Below are 23,504 nucleotides of genomic sequence, written 5' to 3' on the forward strand. Positions count from 1 at the left end.
ATTCTGTGTCTTGCCGCGACTACAGGAGCAAAGTTACACGACTGGTGAGCACATCGTGAAATACAATTTTATTGACAGGGCCCTGAATATCATTTGGTTTCATTTTAACTACAAATTAAATTTTATTTGAATTGCACGGAACCGGAAAAAAAAAACATAAAGAATGACATTTATATCATCGAGGCTTTAGGAGTTGTGCCCCACACACTCATTTGAATTGTCGTATGTCTTGTCAGCATTAACCACATTTTTTCCTACAGTTTGAAGCATAATTTCCATTCAGACGCTTAACTGGTCTTTGTTAAGCTTTATTGACTATTATGGTAAGCACTCACGATGCTGTGGTCAACATTATCATATATATGTATTTTATATATCCTCATTTTATACATTCTTTTTTTTTCGACAGAAACAGAAGAGAATCAGAGATGATGCGCCTGTTTCTTCTCGCCTTGACTTTGGCCGCCGCCAGCGCCCTGGCTCCATTCTACATCCCGGACAAGGACCGCGTCCAAGGACGCTACATTGTGGTCTTAGAGGTACTTATAATGATAATAATAGTAATAGTAATACTAACCATGACCATAACAATAACAATAACAATAACAATACTAATACTATTATTGTTATTATTGTTGTTATAATTACCATTATTATTATTATTATCATTATCATTATTATTGTTATTATTATTATTATTATCATAGTTATTATCATCATTACTATTATTATCATTATTATTATTATTATTATCATTGTTATTATCATTGTTATTATCATCATTACTATTATTATCATTATTATTATTATTACTACTACTACTACTACTACTACTACTACTTCTACTACTATTCTTTCTTCTCCTCCTCCTGATCCTCCTCCTTTATCTTCTATTTTATTCTGCATCCTTCAAATTCTGTTCTCCCTTTCGCAAGTCTCGCGTCCAATGGGCAGCGCCGAGTGTCATCGGCGCGCTGGTGACATCGCCGCCGCGGCGATGGTGAGTGTTTTATCCACAAAGCGCAGTATTCAGAAGTTGGCTGAGCATTCTATGTGTATACTTTGCATTTCCTCCATTGTGTATGGGGCTTTTGTCTCGCTGCGAAGGGGTGATTACGCCGCTAGTTTAATGTATAACAGACATTCATTTTTCTTAGTCTAATTTTCTTTTGTGTTCTTCGACGTGTATATGATCCCGCTTCACTTTGTCAATCTTTACAACTTTTACAATCTTTTCAATTTCATGTGAAAATTGATTTATCTATTCGTCCGGTGGGGCGGGGACTTTGCATATGAAAAATGAAATATTCCATAGCAAGTTTATACGATTTGAGATCTAGGTTTTTAGCTGACTGCATTATACACCACCAAACGTCAAGAAAACGAATATTAATGGAAAGCTTACAATTTGCAATTCACTTTTCTTTTCTCGAGACCCCCTTTTTTCGTAATATTTTTTTTTATTTTCATGAAATGCGTATTCATTTTACTTTTCGCGTTTTGTTATTTATGATCTGCATTGTTTTTACGATATGTGGTTGAACATGCACGTCCCTCAGGGCCGGTTGCACTCCATTTTAATATCCCATTCCACGTTCTGCACCATCTCATTGTTTACAATTTCTGTGTTTGTTTGTTTGTTTTTAGAATTCCACATTTCACATTCATTTCTACAAGTAAATCATAAAAAGAAATTGAACGTGTGAATTGTCTAATATACGAAATAACAAATAATTATGTTATACATTTGAAATATGAAGACTACATACAAAGAAGTATTACCTGTATAGCATAGATTCCAAGAAATAAATTTAAAGTAGATTGAGTAAATAGAAACTATTCATTGTTTCTGCTTCCTTTTGGTGACTTTGTTACTTTTAGTTCATTTTCATCTTCTACTTCATGTAAAAAATCAAAACAAAACACTACTTCGAAATGAAATCCAGTAGTTCCTGTGTAAAAGTCGGAGCGGAAAAATGTTTTGGCATTTAGCACATGCTGCTTTTATGCTGTCTGCGAGATTTTTCATGCCCTTTGAGCACTCAGACTGAGTGGTAAAGGGCATTATAAATACCTCCTATTACTATTTTTGTTATTATTATTATTATTATCATTATTATCATCATCATTATCATCATCATACCATTTTACTTATTGTGAATGAGATATTTAAGTTCGTTTTTCATGGTAAAAGGTCTGTTGGTAAAACCAGCATCTTTCGCGGGTAAGACATATTTTCCTGCTAATCAATATGCAGTAAACATTCAGTCAAAAAGTTTTGGGTGCATGAGAATATGATATGCATTTACTGTGAATGCATACTGCAAATGTATTTCCATTTTGTTCATGTTCTACATTTCTAATGAAAAACTTGTGAGTTTACTATTCATTGCACCAAGGTAAATTGGAACCCTCATGTTCTTGCGACTATTTTTTTTTTCAGTAACTGGGCTTGCTGTCAGACAGCCTTTGAATTATGACATCAGTAAATTCATATAGCACTTAATCTTATATCAATAGGAGCACCGATCTTTCTTTGCTATTTTGTACAGGATGGAGTTGATGTAGACTCCTTCATCAGTCGTTTTGAGCGAGAGGTGTCCGTGGAGATCGAGATCAAGAGAAAGTACTCAAAGGTGCTGAACGGGTTTGGCGTACAAGCGGATGTTGGCGGTGTCGCTCTCAATCTTGTAAGTATACCAGCGCCAGATTTGTAGAAATTTGTGGCATAACATAAAGTAGTGGAAGAATTAAGGAATAGCAAGCGAAGAAGTCAAAATAAACAGATGATACTGGCAGAGTGTAATAACCTGTTCGTCAGACGTGTGTATTGTGTTGTGACTGGCTGTGGCGGCATGACTCGAGAAGGGATTGTGTCATACGCGCGGAACAATATACAAGTTATGTATACACAATATATATATATATATATATATATATATATATATATATATATATATTGTGTATACATAACTGTGTGTATGTATATGTGTAGAGATTTCACGCATTGCTTCCACGAGGAAAATAAAGAAATTGTCATGCATTTTTTCCCAATATATTATGTATATTTGACCCAAATTTTCTGCGTCCTACGCCTTCTCCAGGAGTCTTGACAGCGTTTATAGAGCATTTAAAAGCTAATTTCTAGGGAATTAAACAGTGGAAAGAATCATTGCGAAGGACTATGATTATAACATACGGGGTACATTATTTTATGTGACGGTGTTAGATCCTCGGAGAGGGAGCGAGGCGACCGAGCGGGGGAGGGTGTGAGAGGGAAATACCCCTTCCCACGGTAGGGACTTTTTGTAAAAACAGAGTATAAAAGTCGCGTTTATAGAGCATTTAAATCAAATTTCTAGGGAATTAAAGGTGGTTTTAAAAAATTCACTGCGAAGGACTATGATCATAACTTATGCAAACTATTCATTCTACTATAACGGACAGAACGAGAGAGCCACTCTCACTTTGCTATTCGTCTGAAATGTATTCATTAAAAGCTAAAACGTAATCGCACTGTTCGAGCAATAAAAATACTCTTGTATTACTAGAAAGCATAGAAGCAAAGGAAAAATGTAGGGTTTACTAAAGGTATGTTCCACGGGGCACACTCGAGGACGCGAGGCTACCATCTATACACTAAATTTACTCATAAGTAAATCTCAGTGTATAGATATAATATTGTATATTGTTAGTGTATTATAAACGGGGCGAAAATTTTGCATTTTCAGGTTTGAAATTGACAACTTTTAGACAAGAAAAGTGCCTTTATTGTTCAATTTGGTCTTAAAACAATTGATTAATTACTTGTTGTTTGTTTGTGTGTTCTTTCTTTTTCTTTTTTTACTTGGCAGCCCAAGGGGGGGGGGGGGGGGGGGGGGGGGGTTAAACCCCCGAACCCCCCCCCCCCCCGTAGATCCGCCACTGGCAACCCCAAGCCACGTCTCCTAGCAAAGTCTGTCTGAGAGTGCGCGCTCTATCCATGCTCAAATTTTGCTTTGTTTTGATACCGCTATTGTCAAGACTCCTGAAAAAAAAAAGCGTGGAACGCCGAAATTATGACTCGAATAGACATATAATATATCACCTAAAAATGCACTACAAGGTTCTTTATATTACATATCTTTTCTCTTTCAATCCATCCAAAGCTTCGATCGCTTCCTGGAGTGGAATTTATAGAAGAAGACCGCGTTATCTTCGCCCAGGGAAGGAACAGAAATCCTGGATCGTGGGGGATCGATCGCATCGATCAGAGAGGAGTCACTTTAGACGGAGACATGACTCTTAGTGGTATGTAACTACTTTTGGAAACAAAAAATTATCATTGCCATGACTCGACTGATTGCACTTTGTCATTTTCCACACCTTTAAAAAGAAGAAGTTTAATTATTTGGAGATTTTGGTTTCAAGAGAATCTTAGCACGGACAAAAAGTGTTGGAGATCAACGTCTCACACATTTTTCAACTTTTCGTATTTGTCTTTTTTTTTCTGTTATTGCGAAAATATTATATGACTTCAAAAGAGTAGTTTTTCTATGTGGTCTCATACCATACATATGTAAGGAAGAATATGTCTGTCATTTCCCTTTGTATTCCGTATCAAAGCCTACCTCTGTTACACTTTTTTCTTTGATAAATTCCATACATCAAACTAAATCACATTCTCAAGTTGTTGGAAAGTTGCGAAAAGTTAGATGATTCGACACAACGTTTTTTACAAGAACCATAATAATAACAATGATAATAATAAGAAGAATGACAATCATGATAATAATCAGGGTAGCCTCTTCAGTGTTGCCACTGATCTACCAGAGGGCCCTGCTTTTATTATTACCCTAGCGTTGCCAGCCTGGCGCCGGAAGTGGGGGGGGGGGGGGGGCAGGGGGGGCGGCCGCCCCCCCCCCCCCCCCCAATCCAAAAAGTGGGAGGGCAAAACGCATTTTTGCCCCCCCAAAAAGCCCCCCCCAAAAAAAAAAAAAAAAAAAAAATAAATAAATAAATAAATAATAATAATACTACTGATAATAAAAATAAATGAATAAACAAAGAAATTAAAATAAATATGTATATATATGAATAAAAGGGAAAAAATATGGCTACAAACGGCAGCTTTTGGACTGTAAAATGTCAAAATTTTCGAGCTCGCTCGCTTCGCTCGCTCGCATCCAGGAGTTGAGCCCGGTACGCCTCCCCCTTAATTTCTAAAGCGAAAAACATAGCTACGACGGCAGTTGTTGGACTCTAGAATGTCAAAATTTTCAAGCTCGCTCGCTTCGCTCGCTCGCATTGAATCGTTATGCCATTCTCCTAATGGTGCTGACAGTAATTGCCAGTAGTTGCGCCCGATGCCCCCACCCCTTAATTTCCAAAGCGAAAGATAAATATAGCTACAAACGGGAGTTTTGGGACTGTAAAATGTCAAAATTTTCAAGCTCGCTGGCTTCGCTCGCTCGCATTGAATTGTTATGCCACTCTCCTAATGTTGCTGCCAGTAATTGCCAGCAGTTGCGCCCGATGCCCCCCCCCCTTAATTTCAAAAGCGAAAGGTATAGTTACAAACGGGAGTTTTTGGACTGTAACATGTCAACATTTTCAAGCTCGCTCGCTTCGCTCGCTCATATTGAATCGTTATGCCACTCTCCTAACGTTGCTGCCAGTAATTGCCAGCAGTTGCGCCCGATGCCCCCCCCCCTTAATTTCCAAAGAGAAAGATATAGCTACAAACGGGAGTTTTGGGACTGTAAAATGTCAAAATTCTCAAGCTCGCTCGCATTGAATCGTTATGCCATTCTCCTAATGTTGCTGCCAGTAATTGCCAGCAGTTGCGCCCGATGCGCCGCCCCATTAATTTCCAAAATGAAAGATATAGCTACAAACCCCAGTTTTGGGACTGTAGAATGTCAAAATTTTCAAGCTTGCTCGCTTCGCTCGCTCGCATTGAATCGTTATGCCATTCTCCTAATGTTGCTGCCAATAATTGCCAGCAGTTGCGCCCGATGCGCCCCCATTTATTTCCAAAGCGAAATATATAACTACAATTAAAACTCCAATTTTGGAACTGTAGAATATCAAAATTTTCAAGCTCGCTCGCTTCGCTCGCTCGCATTTTATTGTTATGCCATTCACCTTATGTTGCTGACAGTATATAATTTGTCGATTGTTTCACACCGTCATTCCATAATCCATGTAAGGAAAACTTACAATGTTCCTCAATGACTGCGTTGTTGAATGTATTTCATTCCGTAATGTATTGTAGTCCAATTATTGCTCACGCACACACGCATGAAGCATACAGACCGTCAAAATTACTTTATGGTGCCCCCATGTTTCGACCCACCGTACGCCACTTTACATATATATAAATAAATAAATAAATAAATAAATAAAATATATATATATATATATATATATATATATATATATATATAAAAGATGTGTGTGCGTGTGTGTGTGTGTGTGTGTGTGTGTGTATTGGGTAACATATGCATGGTCTAATCTTGAGCCCCCTCCAATGTTTGCCCCCCCCCCCCCAATCCAAAACTGCTTCCGGCGCGCCTGTTGCCAGGTACCCATTTATACACCTGGGTCGAGAGGGACATAGTGGGTACAAACATCTTGTCCAAGGACGTAAGTACTGGGCTGGATTCGAACTCGGGTCCTCCAATCGGGAGTCGGAAGTCATATCCACTAATAATGCCACAGCGCCCCAATAACTTGCCCTACTATTATAATGAATGAATTTGTTTTCGAATTTGACAATGAAAATGGAACCAAAAGCGGTGAAAAAAATGCTGAAAAAGCCATCGTATTTTCAATTGTATTGACAGATAACAGATGACAAGCTGACAAATTGATGAATAAATCATGTCCTTTGTAGAAGACTGATGTAGTCATGAATAATATGCCCTAAATACGTGACATATACGAAAATACAAGTTCATCCAAATATATACGTGTGGATTTAGTGAATGCAGCAATATAGACAAAATACATCAGTTATAAAGTGTGAGGAAAATCGGACAGTCCGTTCAAAAGTTATGAATTTTTATAGTTTCAGTGCCGTCATGGCCGGATGAAAAGACTACAACAAATTGCTGGTAAATTATATCCTCTCGGTATTCTGATCTTCTACCGTTAATTTTCAATAGGTTATGGGGCTGGACAACACATCTACGTGATCGACTCTGGTATAAACCCTTCTCACAACGACTTTGGTGGTCGTGCCTATGTTGCAGCCGATATGCTGGGAGACGACGTAAGATAATTTCCAAGACGCCTGTCGTACCTGGAAAAGGGGAATTCTGTCCTGATATTATGTTGCTTTGTCTGAAAACAAAAACAACAAAAAACTTCGGAAAAGTGGATCAGTTAAAATGTGTAGAATATACACTCAGCAAAAAAGAAAGACAGAAAGAAAGAAAGTGAACACTCTTTCAAGTTCACATTTCTCATAAAAAAATTGTATAAAAATTAATACATTATGTACCAGGTAATTTAATCGGCTATCAACTTGGTAGGTCAATAAAAAAAAATGATTTACTTCTCTGATTTTTCTGTTCTTATACAAAGCAAGTGTGCGGATCCAGGAGGGGGAGCACATGGCGCGCACCCTCACTTTATTTTTTTTTTTGGTTAAAACAAAAGAAATAAATGGGGGTGTGCGCCTTCTATAATTTTGTAAAGGCGCCTCCTCTTTAGGGAATTCCTAGATCCGCCCCTGCAAAGTAGCATAATATCAGGATGGAATTCTCCTCTATAATGTGATAATATTACAATGGTATACGACATTTGGCTTTGTCTGTTGCTATGGTTAAAATTCACATTATGCCTGTGTCACTGGTGATCTGATGACATGTTTATTCTCATAATTATGATTATTTACTTAATTGTGTGTTAACTGAAATCGCAGGACTAATTTAGCTGGACCTTTGGTTTTTAATGTCGTGTGTTGTCCAGTGTGAATATAGGTTAATAGCAACAAAGTCAGAGATTGAAATTGGTGTCAAACTTTTGATCTCAATACAAGATATTTACCTCCGGAAATACACTTCTGTTCATTGACCGTCACATGATCAAAGCAAAGACGTTTCATTGCGCTGATGAAAGCTGTATATCCGTTGACGGATGAAAATTCCGGAGGTAAATTCATAATTAAAGATTAACACCAATTTCTGTTGAATTTCCAATACAGATGGGAAATAGAAGACAATTTGTTACAATCAAAGACAATTATTCAGTAATAAGAGAAGTAAAATGTGGCGTTCTACAGGGAAGTTTATGAGGGCAATTAATATTTATTGTGTATATTAATTAATATGAATCAATTTTTAGTGAGTCCCTCCATATTTCGATGTTTCCGTATTGTTATTTCGTCTTTATTACTTCAGTTCTCATGACAACGTATTGTTACTCCAAGGTTCCACCATTTTTTTTTCAATTTACTTTGTTTCGATTATGCAACCTTATTCTCTGTTACCAAAGAAAGTGAAATGTCAATGTTTTTTCGAAAAATGAAATAAAATTTGAATTGAATTGATTTGATTGGAATTAAGCTTTTACTCTAATAGAGTCGAAGACTAATGAGGTAGGAAAAAAAAGTTCAAAGATGGCGTCGATTTTCGTCTCTATGAATGAAACATGTATACGATAGGGGATCGACTGTGACGGTCACGGAACACACTGTGCCGGAACCGCTGCCAGTAAAAGCTACGGAGTCGCTAACGAGGCATACGTGGCTGGAATACGCATTCTGAATTGCCGCGGGTCGGGATCCACGCTGGACTCTATTGCCGGTAAAACAAAACGAAGCAAAACTTTACATAAGGAATGTATCTTTACAGGTATAATAAAATTATGTTCATTTTTCTGGTTTTATTTCTCTTCGTAAACTATCACAGTCTGACAACACTCCGAATACCCCACACCCACCCAATGTGTTTGTGTTCGCTCGTGGGTGTTTTGGGGTGTATCAAGAAACTACTAATATAGTGAAGATGTTCGGATATATACATATATGTATAAGTTCAAGTTCAAGTTCATATTTATTCGTTTTTTCCACAAAATACAAACATAAATCTCACTTTCTTAAGTGACAAAAACAATGCATACAATTGTACAGAGAAAAAAACAATAATAGGAAAAAAACTAACAGTTGTGATACATTGCAATAGTTGCTAAGATAACGAAAGTGAAATAGTTTTCAATATAATTATGCACTGTGTAAAAAAAAAACGGAGGGACCCACTAAAAAGACAGAGCTTGTAGAGTGTGGGCCCCTCTTGTATTAGAAGCCCGATGTAAAAATTGAATTGAAAACAGCAAAAAAATCCGCACAAAAAGTTCGTCACAAAAAAGTTTGGCAGCCCACAAAGAGACAGACGAACAAACAGTTATACATAAAACAACAACAAACAGAGTAATGAACATGTAACAGGACTGGGACAGCAACAAGACTACTTGTAGGAGGAAAAACAAGAAACAAACTGACTTGACGACACAAGAGGAAACAAGACTATAGCATGATAAAGAGGTAACAGAATAGACAGGAATATGCAACACAGACGACGATCCTCGGAGGTTTGAGGAAGAAAGAGAAGAAGAAAAAAGAATATAGAACAAACCCTTCAACTGCGAAGTATAGGTTAAAGAAAATCTTATAATCAAGGCTTGAGCAATAGTTACAATAATAAAGAGAACGGCAATGCCGATATTGCGGATGATTAACAAAGTAAGCCTATAAACTAATCTGATTCTGCGAGTCGTCATTATAAGATTGTAAAAGAAAAGACTTTAATCTCTTTTTAAATGAGTATATAGATGGAGCAGATTTCAAATTATGATTCAGGGAATTCCAATAATTTGGTACAGTGTAGATAAGTGTATTCTTTGCTAAAATCGTTGGAAGAAGTGGTAAATGAAACTCGTTAGAACGTCGGGTGATGGGGTAATTATGGAATGATTGATTTTTTTTTTGAAACATAGAACCAAAGATAGGTGGGAGTAAATTGTTATCATACATATACATAAATTGACCTAAGTTAAATAAGAATAATTCGTTGATTTTCAATAGCTTATAACAGTCAAACAATGCATTTGTATGTGAACGTGTAGGGGAATTAGAAATGATACGGAGGGCTTTCTTTTGCAATAATAACACTCTATTCAGCAGTGTCTGATGAGTATTGCCTCAAGCTAAAATTCCATAATTAAGGTAAGGGAGTATCAAAGAGGAGTATAACACTAGTAGGGTTTTTTCAGGAATATAAAATTTCAGTCTATTCATAACACCTATATTGTGAGAAATAATTTTGCAGATAATATGATCAATATGTATTTTCTAAGAAAGTTTATTGTCTACAAAAATACCAAGAAATTTAAAATATGACACACTTTCTAAATTACAATCATTCAGAACTATTTCTGAGTTCAAAGAATCAACAGTATTGCTGAAAAGCATATATTTTGTTTTTTGAACATTCAAAGATAACTTGTTAGCTCTGACCCAGTTGGTCACTTTTTTCAATTCCGTATTTACTTGTTGAACAAGAACATCGATAACGTTATGGGCAAGAAAAACACTGGTATCATCAGCAAAGTGTATAAAAGAAAGTAGCTCTGAAACAGTGGAAAAATCATTGATATAAATTATGAATAACAGTGGCCATAAAAGACTTCCCTGTGGAACGCCACACTTAACATCTCTTATAACTGAATGATTATCTTTAATTGAAACAAACTGTTTTTTGTTAGCTAAATAACTCTTGAACCACTCCAAGGCCTTCCCGCGTATTCCATAGTGCGATAACTTATGGAGAAAAATATTATGATTAATCGTATCGAAGGCCTTGGAGAAGTCCAAGAATATACTAATTAAATGAGAATGGTTGTCGGTTGCATTAACAACTTTATCAATAAAATGAAGAACTGCGTATACATATAAGTAAAAGAATTAGTAGAAGAAGAACGCCGTAACAAAATAAATCCTAGATCTTGAAGATCTTAAAAACGGAGCATAGCTTTCAAATACTGAAAGGCAAGGTCACACTCTTCATAAGTGCCCATGGTGTGACAAAAGATCTTAATAAGATCTTAAAGATCTTATATGTATACATATAGATACATATATTAGCTTCAGACGGCCGCCACTTGGCTTACGATCTACGATATTTCATTGATAGTGTCTTTCATCATCTGCCATCAACAGAATCGTTGATTGCTTTTCCTCTCGTTTTGTTTCCTGTTTCATGACAATAATAAAGCCCTTGATTGGATTGTGGACTACGGTTATAAGCCTTCCGTAGCGTCTATGTCTATCGGTGGAAGCAAATCCAACTCGGAGAACAGAGCTGTAGCGAGGGTCAGGGAAGCCGGGGTGGTCGTCGTCGTGTCTGCGGGGAACGAAGAAAAAGATGCATGCAGACAATCACCGGCGTCTGCACCAGAGGTATAGTTGGACCTACTACTCATCGACCACTTTTTGAATGAATACCCTGTATCTTAGAAAATTCCCCTCATTTTCACCTTAATTTCATTCCACTCGAGGCAGAAAATACCGCAGATTAATATCCCGGGCTCAGATTGTTGACTCGTTATGTACGCGCAGAGTTCTCGGCGACAAACACAAGTGTCATTTTTCACTGTACACCGGCGCAAGCTCATCATTTTAATCGACCGCCCGTTTTCCCATTGAGAAGCACGTAAATCAAGTGAATGAGCAATATGTTAACAATAATTACGTGTATTACTAATGAGGATTTTCTTTAATTCTTTTTCCTCCTGTTTCCTCAGGTTATTTACCTGTATCTCCCTAATTATACCCCCGCCACACATAGTGTGAAGGGGGTATAGGTATCACCGTGATGTTGGTCGGGCGGGCGGTCGGTCGGTCGGTCTGTTGCAAAATCTTGCGTCGCGAACTCCTCCTACAGTTTTGAAGCAATTTAAATGAAACTTAGGGTAAATGATGATACTGAGGTATAGATGTGCAAGACATGTTTTTTGTGTTTGTCGGACAATGCGTTGCCATGGTAACCATAATTTTACCAAAACCTTGTGGATTGAATAACTTCCATAGTATTTAAGCAATCAATTTTAAAATTGGTATCTATGATGATCTATAGGTGTAGTTATGCAAGACACTCTTTGTGTTTGAACTTGACAAAGCGTTGCCATGGTAACCGCATGTTTTCTTCGAAATCTTGTGGAGGGAACAACTTCCACAATTTTGAAGCAATTGAAAACAAATTTGGTAGGCATTATGGCCTTTAGGCATAGATGTTGAACGCATAATTTGTGTTTGTCGGACAAAGCGTTGCCATGGTAACCATAATTTGACCAAAACCTTGTGGATTGAATAACTTCCACATCATTCAAGCAATAGGTCAAATTTAGTATGTATGATGATCGGTAGGTGTAGTTATGCAAGACACCAATGTGTTGATATAACAAAAATGTGTCGCCATGGTAACCACTCATTTTTGTATCAAATTGAACCATTTAATCTATGAAGGTGAAATTTGGCGTGTATGATGCTCTTTAAGTGTAGTTTTGCAAAATGTCCTTTGTATTTGTATCGGACAATGCGTTGCCATGGTAACCACATGTGTTTTTTTTTTAAAATCCTGTGGAGTGAACTTCTTCCACAGTTTTCAAGCAATTGAAACCAAATTTGGTAGGCATTATGGCCCTGAGGTATAGATGTGGAACACATAATTTTTGTGTTGCCATGGTAACCACAATTTTACCAAAACCTTGCAGATCGAATAACTTTTCCATCATTCAAGCAATTAAAGGACAAGTTCACCTTCATAAACATAAGGATTGAGAGAATGTAGCAATATTAGTAGAACACATCATTGAAAGTTTGAGGAAAATCAGACAATCCATTCAAAAGTTATGAATTTTTGACGTTTTTTTTGCAGTACCCGCTGGATAAGAAGACTACTGCAGTGTATGAATAACTTAGATGTCACATGCGTACAACAATATAAGGAAAATATAAAGAGAATTTCACAAAATTCCATCTTTTGAAAAAAGTACACATTCCCCTGACTCGTTACCGATAAATGTTATGGGTAATATTATTCCCCCTGCCTTTAGAAAGAGGCAAGTCAATTGCTCTTTTATTATGCGAAAAAAAAAGTGAAAATATGTTGAATTTTCTTTTATATTTTCTTTATACTGTTGTACGCATATGACTCACAAGCTGTAGTAGTCTCCTCATCCAGCGGTTCCAACACAAAAATTTAAAAAATTCATAACTTTTGCATCGATTGTCCAATTTTCCTCAAACTTTCACTGATGTGTTCTACTAATATTGTTGCATTTTCTCAATCCTTATGTTTATGAAGGTGAACTTGTCCTTTAAAGTCAAATTTAGTATGTATCATGATCTAGAAGTGAAGTTTTGCAAGACACCAATGTGTTAGTTTAAGGAAAATGTGTTGCCATGGTAACCACTATTTTTTTCATCAAAATAAACTATTCAAGCTATGAAGGTAGAATTTGGTGTGTATAATGGTCTTTAAGTGTACAGTGATGCTTGGGGAAAGCATGTTTCCATTTGCTGTAAGTTTTATACTTAGTGTCAACTCTGTAATTGTACAGTAAACTAAAATTATTATTTTTCCAATTCGACAAATGCACAGACTTGGTATTAACGTCATTGCCCTCATGACATCGACATACTATCTTTTTTTCGATCCCAAATTAGAATAGATAAGAGTTCCAGTCTTAGGGTGCGGTTTATGCTTGCCTTTTGGGGGGCTATATTCAGCATTTTAAAACATGGTATTAACGTCATTGCCCTCATGACATCGACATACTATCTTTTTTTCGATCCCAAATTAGAATAGATAAGAGTTCCAGTCTTAGGATGCGGTTTATGCTTGCATTTTGGGGGGCTATATCCAGCATTTTAAAACTTGGTTAGTGCAAAACATGGTTGCGTCCCAACTAACCTTAATATTAACAACGTTTCAAAACGTCGATTCAAAACGGACAAAAAGGTACGTTTGCGATCGGCGATTCTCTCTATTCACATTTACAGGAAGAGCATAAGCGCAAAATCTCTTACGCTGAACAATAACTTCTTACGAGAGAGGTCGATAGTTTTAAACAATGCACAATGCATGTTCGCGCAATCGGCTCTTTTTCGAAACAAATGAACATAAATGATATCCTCGTGAACGGTATTTTGGATCAGCATTTTGGATCAAAGTTTCAAAACGCTGGTTCTGCCTTCCCAAATTGGGCATAAACGCATCACAAGCTCAAAGTTCAGCTGAATTCACAACCAAAAGATGAACTCTCATTAATCCCATCGGCATAGCTAACTGTACACAATATCAGTGAAATTTTGAAAGTTAGGGGAATTTTGAAATGTGTTCGTAAAGTAGTGTAAAGATATTACAAGAAGCTGTCCACTTGTCACTACCCCCACCGCCTTGTGAAAAGGTTATGACCTCAAGCCACGCCCATGCAAGTCCTCATCCGTTACTCCCTTCCCACCCCAGCGGATCCCCACCCCAGGGGCTCCCCACTCCCTTCTTTTTATCCCTGTGGATGATTATCTCAATGATTTCTCCGAAGTTTGTGAAGGAAAGTATGAGTATAAACGGAACAGACCTTTGTCTTCCAGAGAACAACCCCCACCTCCCCGGGGAAAAAATAATGACATCAACGACTTATTCAGTTTCTTTCATAACAAAAGTGTTTATTACACTCAAATACACATGTTTCATAGTAGACTCGTGGAATTACTACTACTGTATTGGACCCATGAGCATGAATGTAAGTGCCCTATGAAGTTTCAGCTAGCCGAACAAGAAGCGCAGTGAACAAGATATAAATATTAGAAAAAAAAAGTGATGGGAGCATTTCATGAAGCGTTTTGGCCAGATACTTTTTCTGACAAATTTCCTCTCAGCCAATCAGATGCAAGGGTTTCAGTAGCTTATAACAGTTTGTCGGAAAAATATCTTACAAAACGCTGCATGAAATGCCCCCCCCCCCGAATTCTTTTTCTTAAGTGGTATGTTTTGTGCCTGCATAGTTAGCTTCGATTTTAAATGAATATTGGCAAGTCAACAAGCAAAATACGAGATCATACAACGGGAAGGAAATATCCGTAGCCAGAAAAAGTCACCTCTTCTTTTTCTTTTTAGTGGAATGGCCTGTAGTATCAAAATCAACCAGATTAGGAAAAAACGCTAATGTATGCCGATTATAAATGTATAAAGCCCTGTCAAGATAGAATAGCCCTGAAGAATATAAATTCTGGCCCCAGACTTGGATGTCTTGTTGTTTTTAAAGCACTGTTATACAATTATTCATTTCAGACGGACGCAAAAGACAATTCCGTTGTGTACTATAAAGAAATTGCATCATCTCTTATTCTATTGAAGCCATAGGGAATATCATACACATTCACAACATAATAATATTATATAAGTATTATCGTGAATATTATATGTGTTTATATCACATTTGAATGCATGACACCACAAATCAAATCCGGTATAAGCGTTTGTATATTTTGATGAAATGCACATGTACATTGTCTCTCTCACCTATTTTGATATGACGCCATGATTGTAATGGTTAGGCTATGATAAGGATGGGCAGCTTGGATTTACGATGTTTCCTTGTTTTCTGTTCTTCTGAAGAAGAATATTGTCCCTACCTCTTTCGCAGCATGGGAAGATACTTTAAAAATATAACCGACAACTTACGTGTAGAAAAGAAAGAAAGTGATCTAAGTTTTCTTTGTCCAGTATCGAAATATTGGGTGAAATAATGCATTGTTCCTCTGAAGTCTGAAACCATCGATTAAAGAGATTGAATTTGATGATCAAGGCATTCATCCTTACAATTTCATTTCCCCCTTTTCTAGGCCATTACTGTCGGAGCCACCGATTACACCGACACTCGCGCCTCTTATTCCAATTACGGTGACTGCGTCGATTTGTTCGCTCCCGGCTCTTACATTACAAGTCTTGATTATAGTAATAACGACGGTACCACAGCAAAGAGCGGAACGAGCATGTCTTGTCCACATGTCTCTGGTACGTGAATGCTTCTTACAAAAGTCCATGCCCCCATCAGAGGGGGTCGTCCCACGAGATCGACACCCACGAGTCATACAACCCACGAGTTCGACATTTAAATAAGGTTCCGAAAGTCATACAGCCCACGAGTCATATTTGTGGGCCATAGGTTCGAAACATAGGTAAAAAAAGCCCACGAGTTCCATAGATACAGCACGGGGCTCGATGTGTCTGTCTCACTTGCCTTCTGTGCTTAGTGTAGAACTCATGGGCTGTTTGACTCGTGGGCTGCATAACTCGCGAGTTGAATGAATCATGGCCTGCATTACTCGTAGGCTGTATGCTTAGTGGGTGTCGGTATGGTGAGGGGCACCCTATCAAAAATATAGATGAAAATCAAAAGCATTTCTTGCATTGGTTTATTCGTTTAATGTAGGCCTTTACAGTCCCTGATTTAGGGAGAAGTTGACAAATGATTTTATGAGTTGGTGAATGGACGTAACTGTTGATTGTCATGTTGAGATATGTAAATATATGTAAATAAAAGTTTATCCGCCCCCAGATGGCCAGGTTATGCGTGTTATGTGTTCGATAGATTTAATGATGCGATCATTCAAGTTCGAGCGATTTTTATAATCATCAAGATCAACATTCAAAAAGCTAACTGCAATGTACAATGTAGTTCATTCAAATTTATTTCATCAGTATCGTGCAACGCACGTGCACGTGTTACGCATTCAAATTCTCATCAGTATTATGCCCTGATGAACGTTGTAGAATTCAAATTCACAAAGAGGCAAACATGATATGCACTAATTGGGCAGTGTTTTTCAACACTATGCTCTTTGTAATTGAAACCAGGACCTTTACATCTGTTTTCATCGACTGTATAGACAATTCATACTTTGATTGTGCTAATAGAAGAGATACTGACTTGATGGATCTAGTAAGCTTCGACATTGATTTTTTTCTCGGTCCTTATAGGTATCGCTGCCGTTATGCTGGGAATGGGCTACAGCGCCGAGCAGGTTTACGCCAAGATCGTATACGACGCCACTCCAGATTGTGTGTCAGACTGCATGGGAACTGCGAACAAGCTGGCATACTGTGGCTAAAAGTGTCCAGTGAAAACAAACAAACAAACAAACAGGCACCATAACTGGATGATAACACTATATCCTAATTCAAGTTCAGTGCAGTTTTGTTCATTTTATTTCTTCAACGTTTTCATGACACAAGCTCGAAAAATCTGTAAAAAAAGTATAAGACATAGTACTATGGTCTCAAAGAACAAAATACATAACGGGAATGCATGATAAATCAAGAAAATAATCATACAGTAATAAATTCAACGACATAAGTGAAGATATTATCACATATAGGATTTTCAGTTGTTGATTTCTTTATTCGAAGCAAATTTATCTGCTGGAAAGAACACAGTGTCCCATAGCGTGAGAACCATAGTGAGAACACATTGTGAACACAGTGTGAACTCTCTCCACACTGTTAAATTCGAGCATGACAGCGTGAATACAATGTGAGTCGTCAATTCACAGTGTAAAACAAAGCATTACTATGGGAATACTCTGTGAAAAACCACACCACAGTGTGAAATCATCTTCACACTGGAGTAACATTCGAACGTTTTCACATATATACTTGTACTCGACTATATGAACACACTGTGCGATACTGTGTTCTTTCCAGTTGGGTTTATAAAAGAAAGAATTGTTTATTTGTTATTGAAATATCTAGAATTGCTATATTTTCTTTTGTAATAAAATGATAACTACAACTTTTCCCAGGGGTTGCCATGAAAGGCAAAGTTGTTCACCAACATGGCCATCCTATTTAGGTTTACACGCTTGATAGAAATACACTTAAACACACACAAAAAAAAACTTGCACACACACGCATCAATATAGATTATTCTTAAAGTAGGACTTACCTAGATGGTGGATCTGATAAAACTGAGATTACCTTTACAGTGTTCCAAGTGTACGATCGCAGTAGATGTACTCACAAGATGTCGCTCTTTGACAGGACGGCTTAAGTAAACGTACATTATGCACTCAATCAATGATCAAAGACTAAAGCCCCAGTCACATAATGCGCTGCGTCCGGCGTTACGTCCAAAAAAGTCATTTTTTCCGCGGACCCCCGCGGATCCTTTGCCGTCACCAAAAATTTGTACAAAACATGCGGGCAAAAAATGCGGGCGATACGGACAGATACGACCAGATGCGAATACATGCGTCCACTTGCGGATATTCCTACGAATTGGCACATAATAGTTCTGAACACTTGCATAGAGTTGCGGATATTTTCGGATAGTTACGGATAGTTACAGATTGTTATTAATAATTATGGACAATTTTGTTTTCTCTTACGATTCCTGCTAAGTCAGTGTATTATGACAGCAAGGTTATCACATTTTGGACTGTCTTACATTGTACACTGGGGAAAACTGAAATTGAATTACGTACAAGTTGTGAAAAAAATCGTAATCCTTTAATTTGCTTTACAATAATAAAAGATATATGAAATTTTGAACTTGAAGTTTGAATTTTGTTTGTGCAACTCAAATATGAATAAACGTCATAAATGTAAAGAATATAATTATGTGACCGTGCATCACAAAACGAACAAAAAGTCGCACACACTGATTTTGTGTGAGGACTGAAAATAGGTTAAATGGGTCAACCGAGCCGATCTTGACTTGGCTACCCTAGGTAAATACGGCCTTATCATTATTATTATTATTATTGTTATTACTATTATTATTATTATTATTATTATTGTTATTATTATTGTTATTATTGTTATTATTATTATAATTATTGGTATTATTATCATTATTATTAATTTCAGTTTAATCTGATAATCCCTTAATTGTTGTTACTCCGGTGGTTTCCATCCTGTTTTTTGTCCCATTCATCGCACAACCAGCACGGCTTGATAAAGATAAAGCGCTTGAATAGACACTGTACTTCAGAGGCTCTTTTCTCAGTTTACACTTTTCCTGAGTGTGTGCATTCTTTCCACTATTTAGATACGTTTGGAGAGTCCATTTGATTTGAGTAATACATCATTTTAAAGTTTAAAGTCTGCTCTTTCAGAATATGCTCTCAACTAAAATTTCATGTGTTTCAACGTTTTGTGTGTTTTGTGGTGCAGGGTCACATATAACATCACTATACCACAAATAAAATACAATATAGATCGAAAAGTTAAACATTAGAGTAAGAAAATATTACTTGCAGTCATGGAATAGACAAACTGTGATTACGCTGTCGTTGTTCAGCGATATTCATGACTTATACTGGGTTATGTTAAGGAGATATTTATGATAAAGCAATGCTTATTAAATTTACAGAAAAAAAAGACATCAAAACTTTCAAACACCCCTCCCACACCCAAGTACAATATTAAGTCATCTCTTGAAGTAATGTATTTTCTGTTTGAATTTCTTGTATGCATGTCATTTTGTAATGCGCAGTAGAGTATATTGTTATAGTAGCTGCGCAATATAAATGTCCTTTATTGTTATTATTATTATTATTATTATTATTATTATTATCATTATTATTATTATCAAAAAAGAAAATGTAATACACATTCGATGGAGCGTAAAGTGCATGGGTAAGACTATAGAGAAATACTAAATTCGTTCTCATTTTATATAGTTGCCCCTGTCCCACACCTTCCCCGGCCAGAAAAGTGAATAAAATGCTATCCCCATCCCCTACCCAAAATATTGCTTTTTTTCAAAAATATACATTCGAAGAGTACAAGAAAAAAAAAAGTTCAGCACCAAGAGTCAACCGATGTCATGAGTATACATGGTATTAATGGGTGCCACTTAAAATGACCATTAATTGTGGGAGAAATTTCATAATTTGACCATGCAGTTCTGCCTTTCCACCGCTCCGACTGTGTTGTAGCATTCCTTCAGGTAAAGGCGCTGCAGCTTGGCAACAGGAGTAGTGTGCCTTCCCACGAGTCTCTGTGTTCCCATGCGAGTGGAAAACGGAAAACGTCGAAGGACGTAATTGTCCGCAACATCCGTAGCTGCTCATAAATATCCGTAAGCGCGCAAAACTGTTGTGATACGTTAACTTGCGGTTAATTTCGGATACTTACGGTGGACGTAAGCGAACGCAAACGGACGTAAGGTATTTTTTTTTTTGCGGATGGTCTGCCTCCAAGCCACGGGTAGTTACGTTCAGTTACGGATAGTTACGTTTGGTTACGGTTACTTGCGTAAGTTTGCGTCCGTGGCGTCCCTCTGCGAAATTTTGAACATTTCAAAATTTCGCAGGTTCGGCGACGTCATTTTGCGTTTCTTTACGGATGAGTTACGGACAGTCACGTCTACATACGTCCCTGCGGATGCCTGCGTCCACGCTGCGTCCCCCTGCGTCCACTCATTCGTATCTATCCGCGGCGGACGTAATCCATCGTAAAGCACTGTGTGACTGGGGCATCAGGGGAAAATAATGCCAAAAGAAAATAAACGTGTGTCATTCATTCATGAAATATTTTGCGTTTTACTCGCTGTTCTATTGTCTTTATTATGTATATATATATATATATATATATATATATATATATGTGTGTGTGTGTGTGTGTGTGTGTGTGTGTGTGTGTGTGTGTGTGTGTGTAGGCCATTTATCGGCAAAATAAAACACAAAAACATGTTATAGTGGCGTTTACAATGAGAGCCGGGCAGCGTTGAAAGCATCTTGTGCTTGTATTAGGTCGCCTACACATGGAAATTTGGACTTAACAATAACAACATAATTACAAATGATTCTGTGTGAAGTCAAGTAGATAAACAAGACACCATCACATTAACCCGTTGAGGACGGACTGATTTTGCTACAACACGCATTTCCCATAGACCTCTGCCCGAGTATGCTCGGGACTCGTCCTCAATGGGTTTTTTAATACGTACATATTATATATAGTCACACACACGCAACACACAAACATACGCACATGCAGTATACATAAGGTTAGAAGACAGGATAGATAAACAGAACATGTATAGTCTACTCAGTCATGGCCATTATAACTGTTCAAAAAAAAAAAAAGAAGAGCGCTTCAGTAAGCACTTGAATCTAGAATGAGTTGTGTTGCATTTCAAAGCAGTACTTATTGAATTTCATTCATTTACATCGGTGAACAATATATATTGTGAAATTGCCTTGGCCACGTACGAGATGTGCTGCATTGTATACAAGTAGTCGTGACAGATATTATGAAAGGAAGAGCTAGCGGACGTTGCAGTCGTTGCTGATGTGTTGTCATCCTGCTGCCCTATAATTGCTTAAACCGCTGTGTATGTCAATGTATGTCATATTGCTGTTTTCTTTTTCTATTGGCTTTCCTTTGTTTTTACCTTATTTTGTTCAAATTTTGTTGCAAATTGGCTACTTTTTGTTATGTTCACATCCCAAGCCCTGACGAAGACCCGTAAAAAGGTCGAAAGCTCGGCATCATTAAAGGCAATAAGTGAACTAATGCAACTTCTGCTAGCTCATCCTTCCTGTCACGACTATATTATATAATGTACTATGCCTTAGATGGTCATCAATCCAATAAGGTATTTCATTGTCGAATTTTCGGGAACCTCCCTCTTCACCGCTTTTTATTGACAAAGAAGAAGAAGACGGAGGAGGACAAGGGGAGGCCCAGAAAATTCGGCAATGAAAACAACTTATTTTCAATTAAATTATTTCATTGCCATCGAATAAAAGGCGAGACAAAATACAAAGTATGCAAGTAAATAAGCAAAGATGTACAAGTTATAAAGTATAGTACAAAATGTACGAATGAATGCATAGTATAAGAGAAACGATGCATTCTTTGCAAGAATGACATAAACAATTAAAGGGATGGTATAGTATTGGTGGGATAAAGATTGAGCTTGTAACTTTTTACAAGATTTCTAAGGAACTACTTATGAATATTACAGAGCGTACCATTCTTAGAGGAATTGTCTATTTCATGAAAATTGGTTTTGAAATAGCAGAGATATCCAAAAACTAAGTAAAGAAAAGAGATCGTGATAAAAGGGTGGGTCCCACCTTTTTTAGAATCGCTTGTTTTGGATATCTCAGCCATTTCAAAATCAATTTTCATCAAATGAATGTTGAATTCCTCTTGGAATTACATGCTCTGTCATATTTCATAATGAGGTTTCTCATTATCTCACCAAAAAGTTAGAAACCTGAATCCAGGTCTTAACCAAAACTATTACATCCCTTTAATAAAGAGATGGAAAAGACATTTGAAAGAGAGATCCGCTAAAAAGCAGAGCTTGTAGACGTGGATTGATCGGTCAACAATATGCAAGTAACATATCTATCCAAAATGTACCTACTAGTATACTGAATTAGAGCATTTGTTAGCTGTTGTGATAAAAGCATATTATCAACAGTACTTCAATAGTGCAGATGAAATAAGAACGTAAAATAAGATGTCAATATTGCGGCACAGACAATATTCATTGAGTCGTGTGTGCCAAGAAAATATGGTACGAAGAAAAATGAATATACAAACACACATTATCTTGGTTATGCAAAAAAAAAATGCACATATTTGTAAACGAAAGATGCACAGTTATGGCAAGAGCGAGGAACACAACTTGAACTTAGTATTCTTGCAAATTCTTATCTAAGCTATTCCAGAATCTGTATCCCTTTAATATAGATAAACGTATTTTGAGTATATAGAGTTCTCATTAAGGGAAGATAGAATTAGGCAGATCGTCGCGTCGGATAATTATTGTGTACGTGACTATTTGGATCAAATAAATGGTAAAATATTCTAAGGTAACTAATAACAATTACAATCTAACACGCACAGTACCAAGCTGAAATAAATACAAATCTTTTATCTTCAAAACTTTTTTTAAAATCATATGTGCTCGGGTTATGGGGATTAGAAGCAACTCTGAGCAAAATCTATCACAAACTGTATTACCATTTATAACAAAAGGAGTTTGTATTTAAATATCTAATACGTATCGCCCCAAGCAAGAATTCTAAAATTCAAATACGGTAACATCAAATTTGAATAAATTTTTATAGTTATCAACGCAGATGAAGGAAGATGATATTTTAACCTATTCATTATACCTCATACGCGAAATGATTTTGCATATATTATTGATATTACACTTAGATGAAAGCTTATTATGAACACATACACTCAAAAAATTAAAGAAAGAAACCTCTTCTGTATATACGGGACTATTGTCAATTGCCTGGGAGACTGTCTGAAGAATTGCTAAAAGACATATATATCATCTTTTCAATGATCAATGATGTAATCAATTGTGAATCCATTGTACAACAATTTTCATTCATCATTTAATGTTCTTATCAAAATATATACATAAATATATATATTACTGTTTTACTCTTGACCATCAATGTGTAAATGCCCAT

At 36.8% G+C, this 23,504-nt stretch overlaps 1 protein-coding gene across 1 annotated transcript; it reads left to right on the top strand.

The window, feature by feature from the left end:
- On the top strand, window positions 1–17,349 carry LOC139719944 (aqualysin-1-like). The gene is made up of 9 exons (XM_071631324.1): window positions 1–44; window positions 410–539; window positions 2,553–2,690; window positions 4,149–4,290; window positions 7,149–7,255; window positions 8,651–8,792; window positions 11,259–11,443; window positions 15,893–16,064; window positions 17,031–17,349. Exons 2-9 carry the CDS (start codon window positions 429–431, stop codon window positions 17,159–17,161), a joined length of 1,128 nt encoding a protein of 375 aa, XP_071487425.1. The 5' UTR covers window positions 1–44; window positions 410–428; the 3' UTR covers window positions 17,162–17,349.
- Window positions 17,350–23,504: the final 6,155 nt, after the last annotated feature.

Source organism: Diadema antillarum, unplaced genomic scaffold (assembly GCF_040938485.1).
Source record: "Diadema antillarum isolate AM-2024a unplaced genomic scaffold, OU_Dant_1.0 scf00000117, whole genome shotgun sequence".
Classification (NCBI taxonomy): domain Eukaryota; kingdom Metazoa; phylum Echinodermata; class Echinoidea; order Diadematoida; family Diadematidae; genus Diadema; species Diadema antillarum.

What these genes read in the sequence shown, in the direction of transcription:
- LOC139719944 (XM_071631324.1), top strand. Translation starts at nt 429, where the DNA reads ATGATGCGCCTGTTTCTTCTCGCCTTGACTTTGGCCGCCGCCAGCGCC. An exon ending in CACGCTGGACTCTATTGCCG is followed by an intron (nt 8,793 to 11,258) that starts GTAAAACAAAAC and finishes ACAATAATAAAG; the next exon opens with CCCTTGATTGGATTGTGGAC. An exon ending in CACCGGCGTCTGCACCAGAG is followed by an intron (nt 11,444 to 15,892) that starts GTATAGTTGGAC and finishes CCCCTTTTCTAG; the next exon opens with GCCATTACTGTCGGAGCCAC.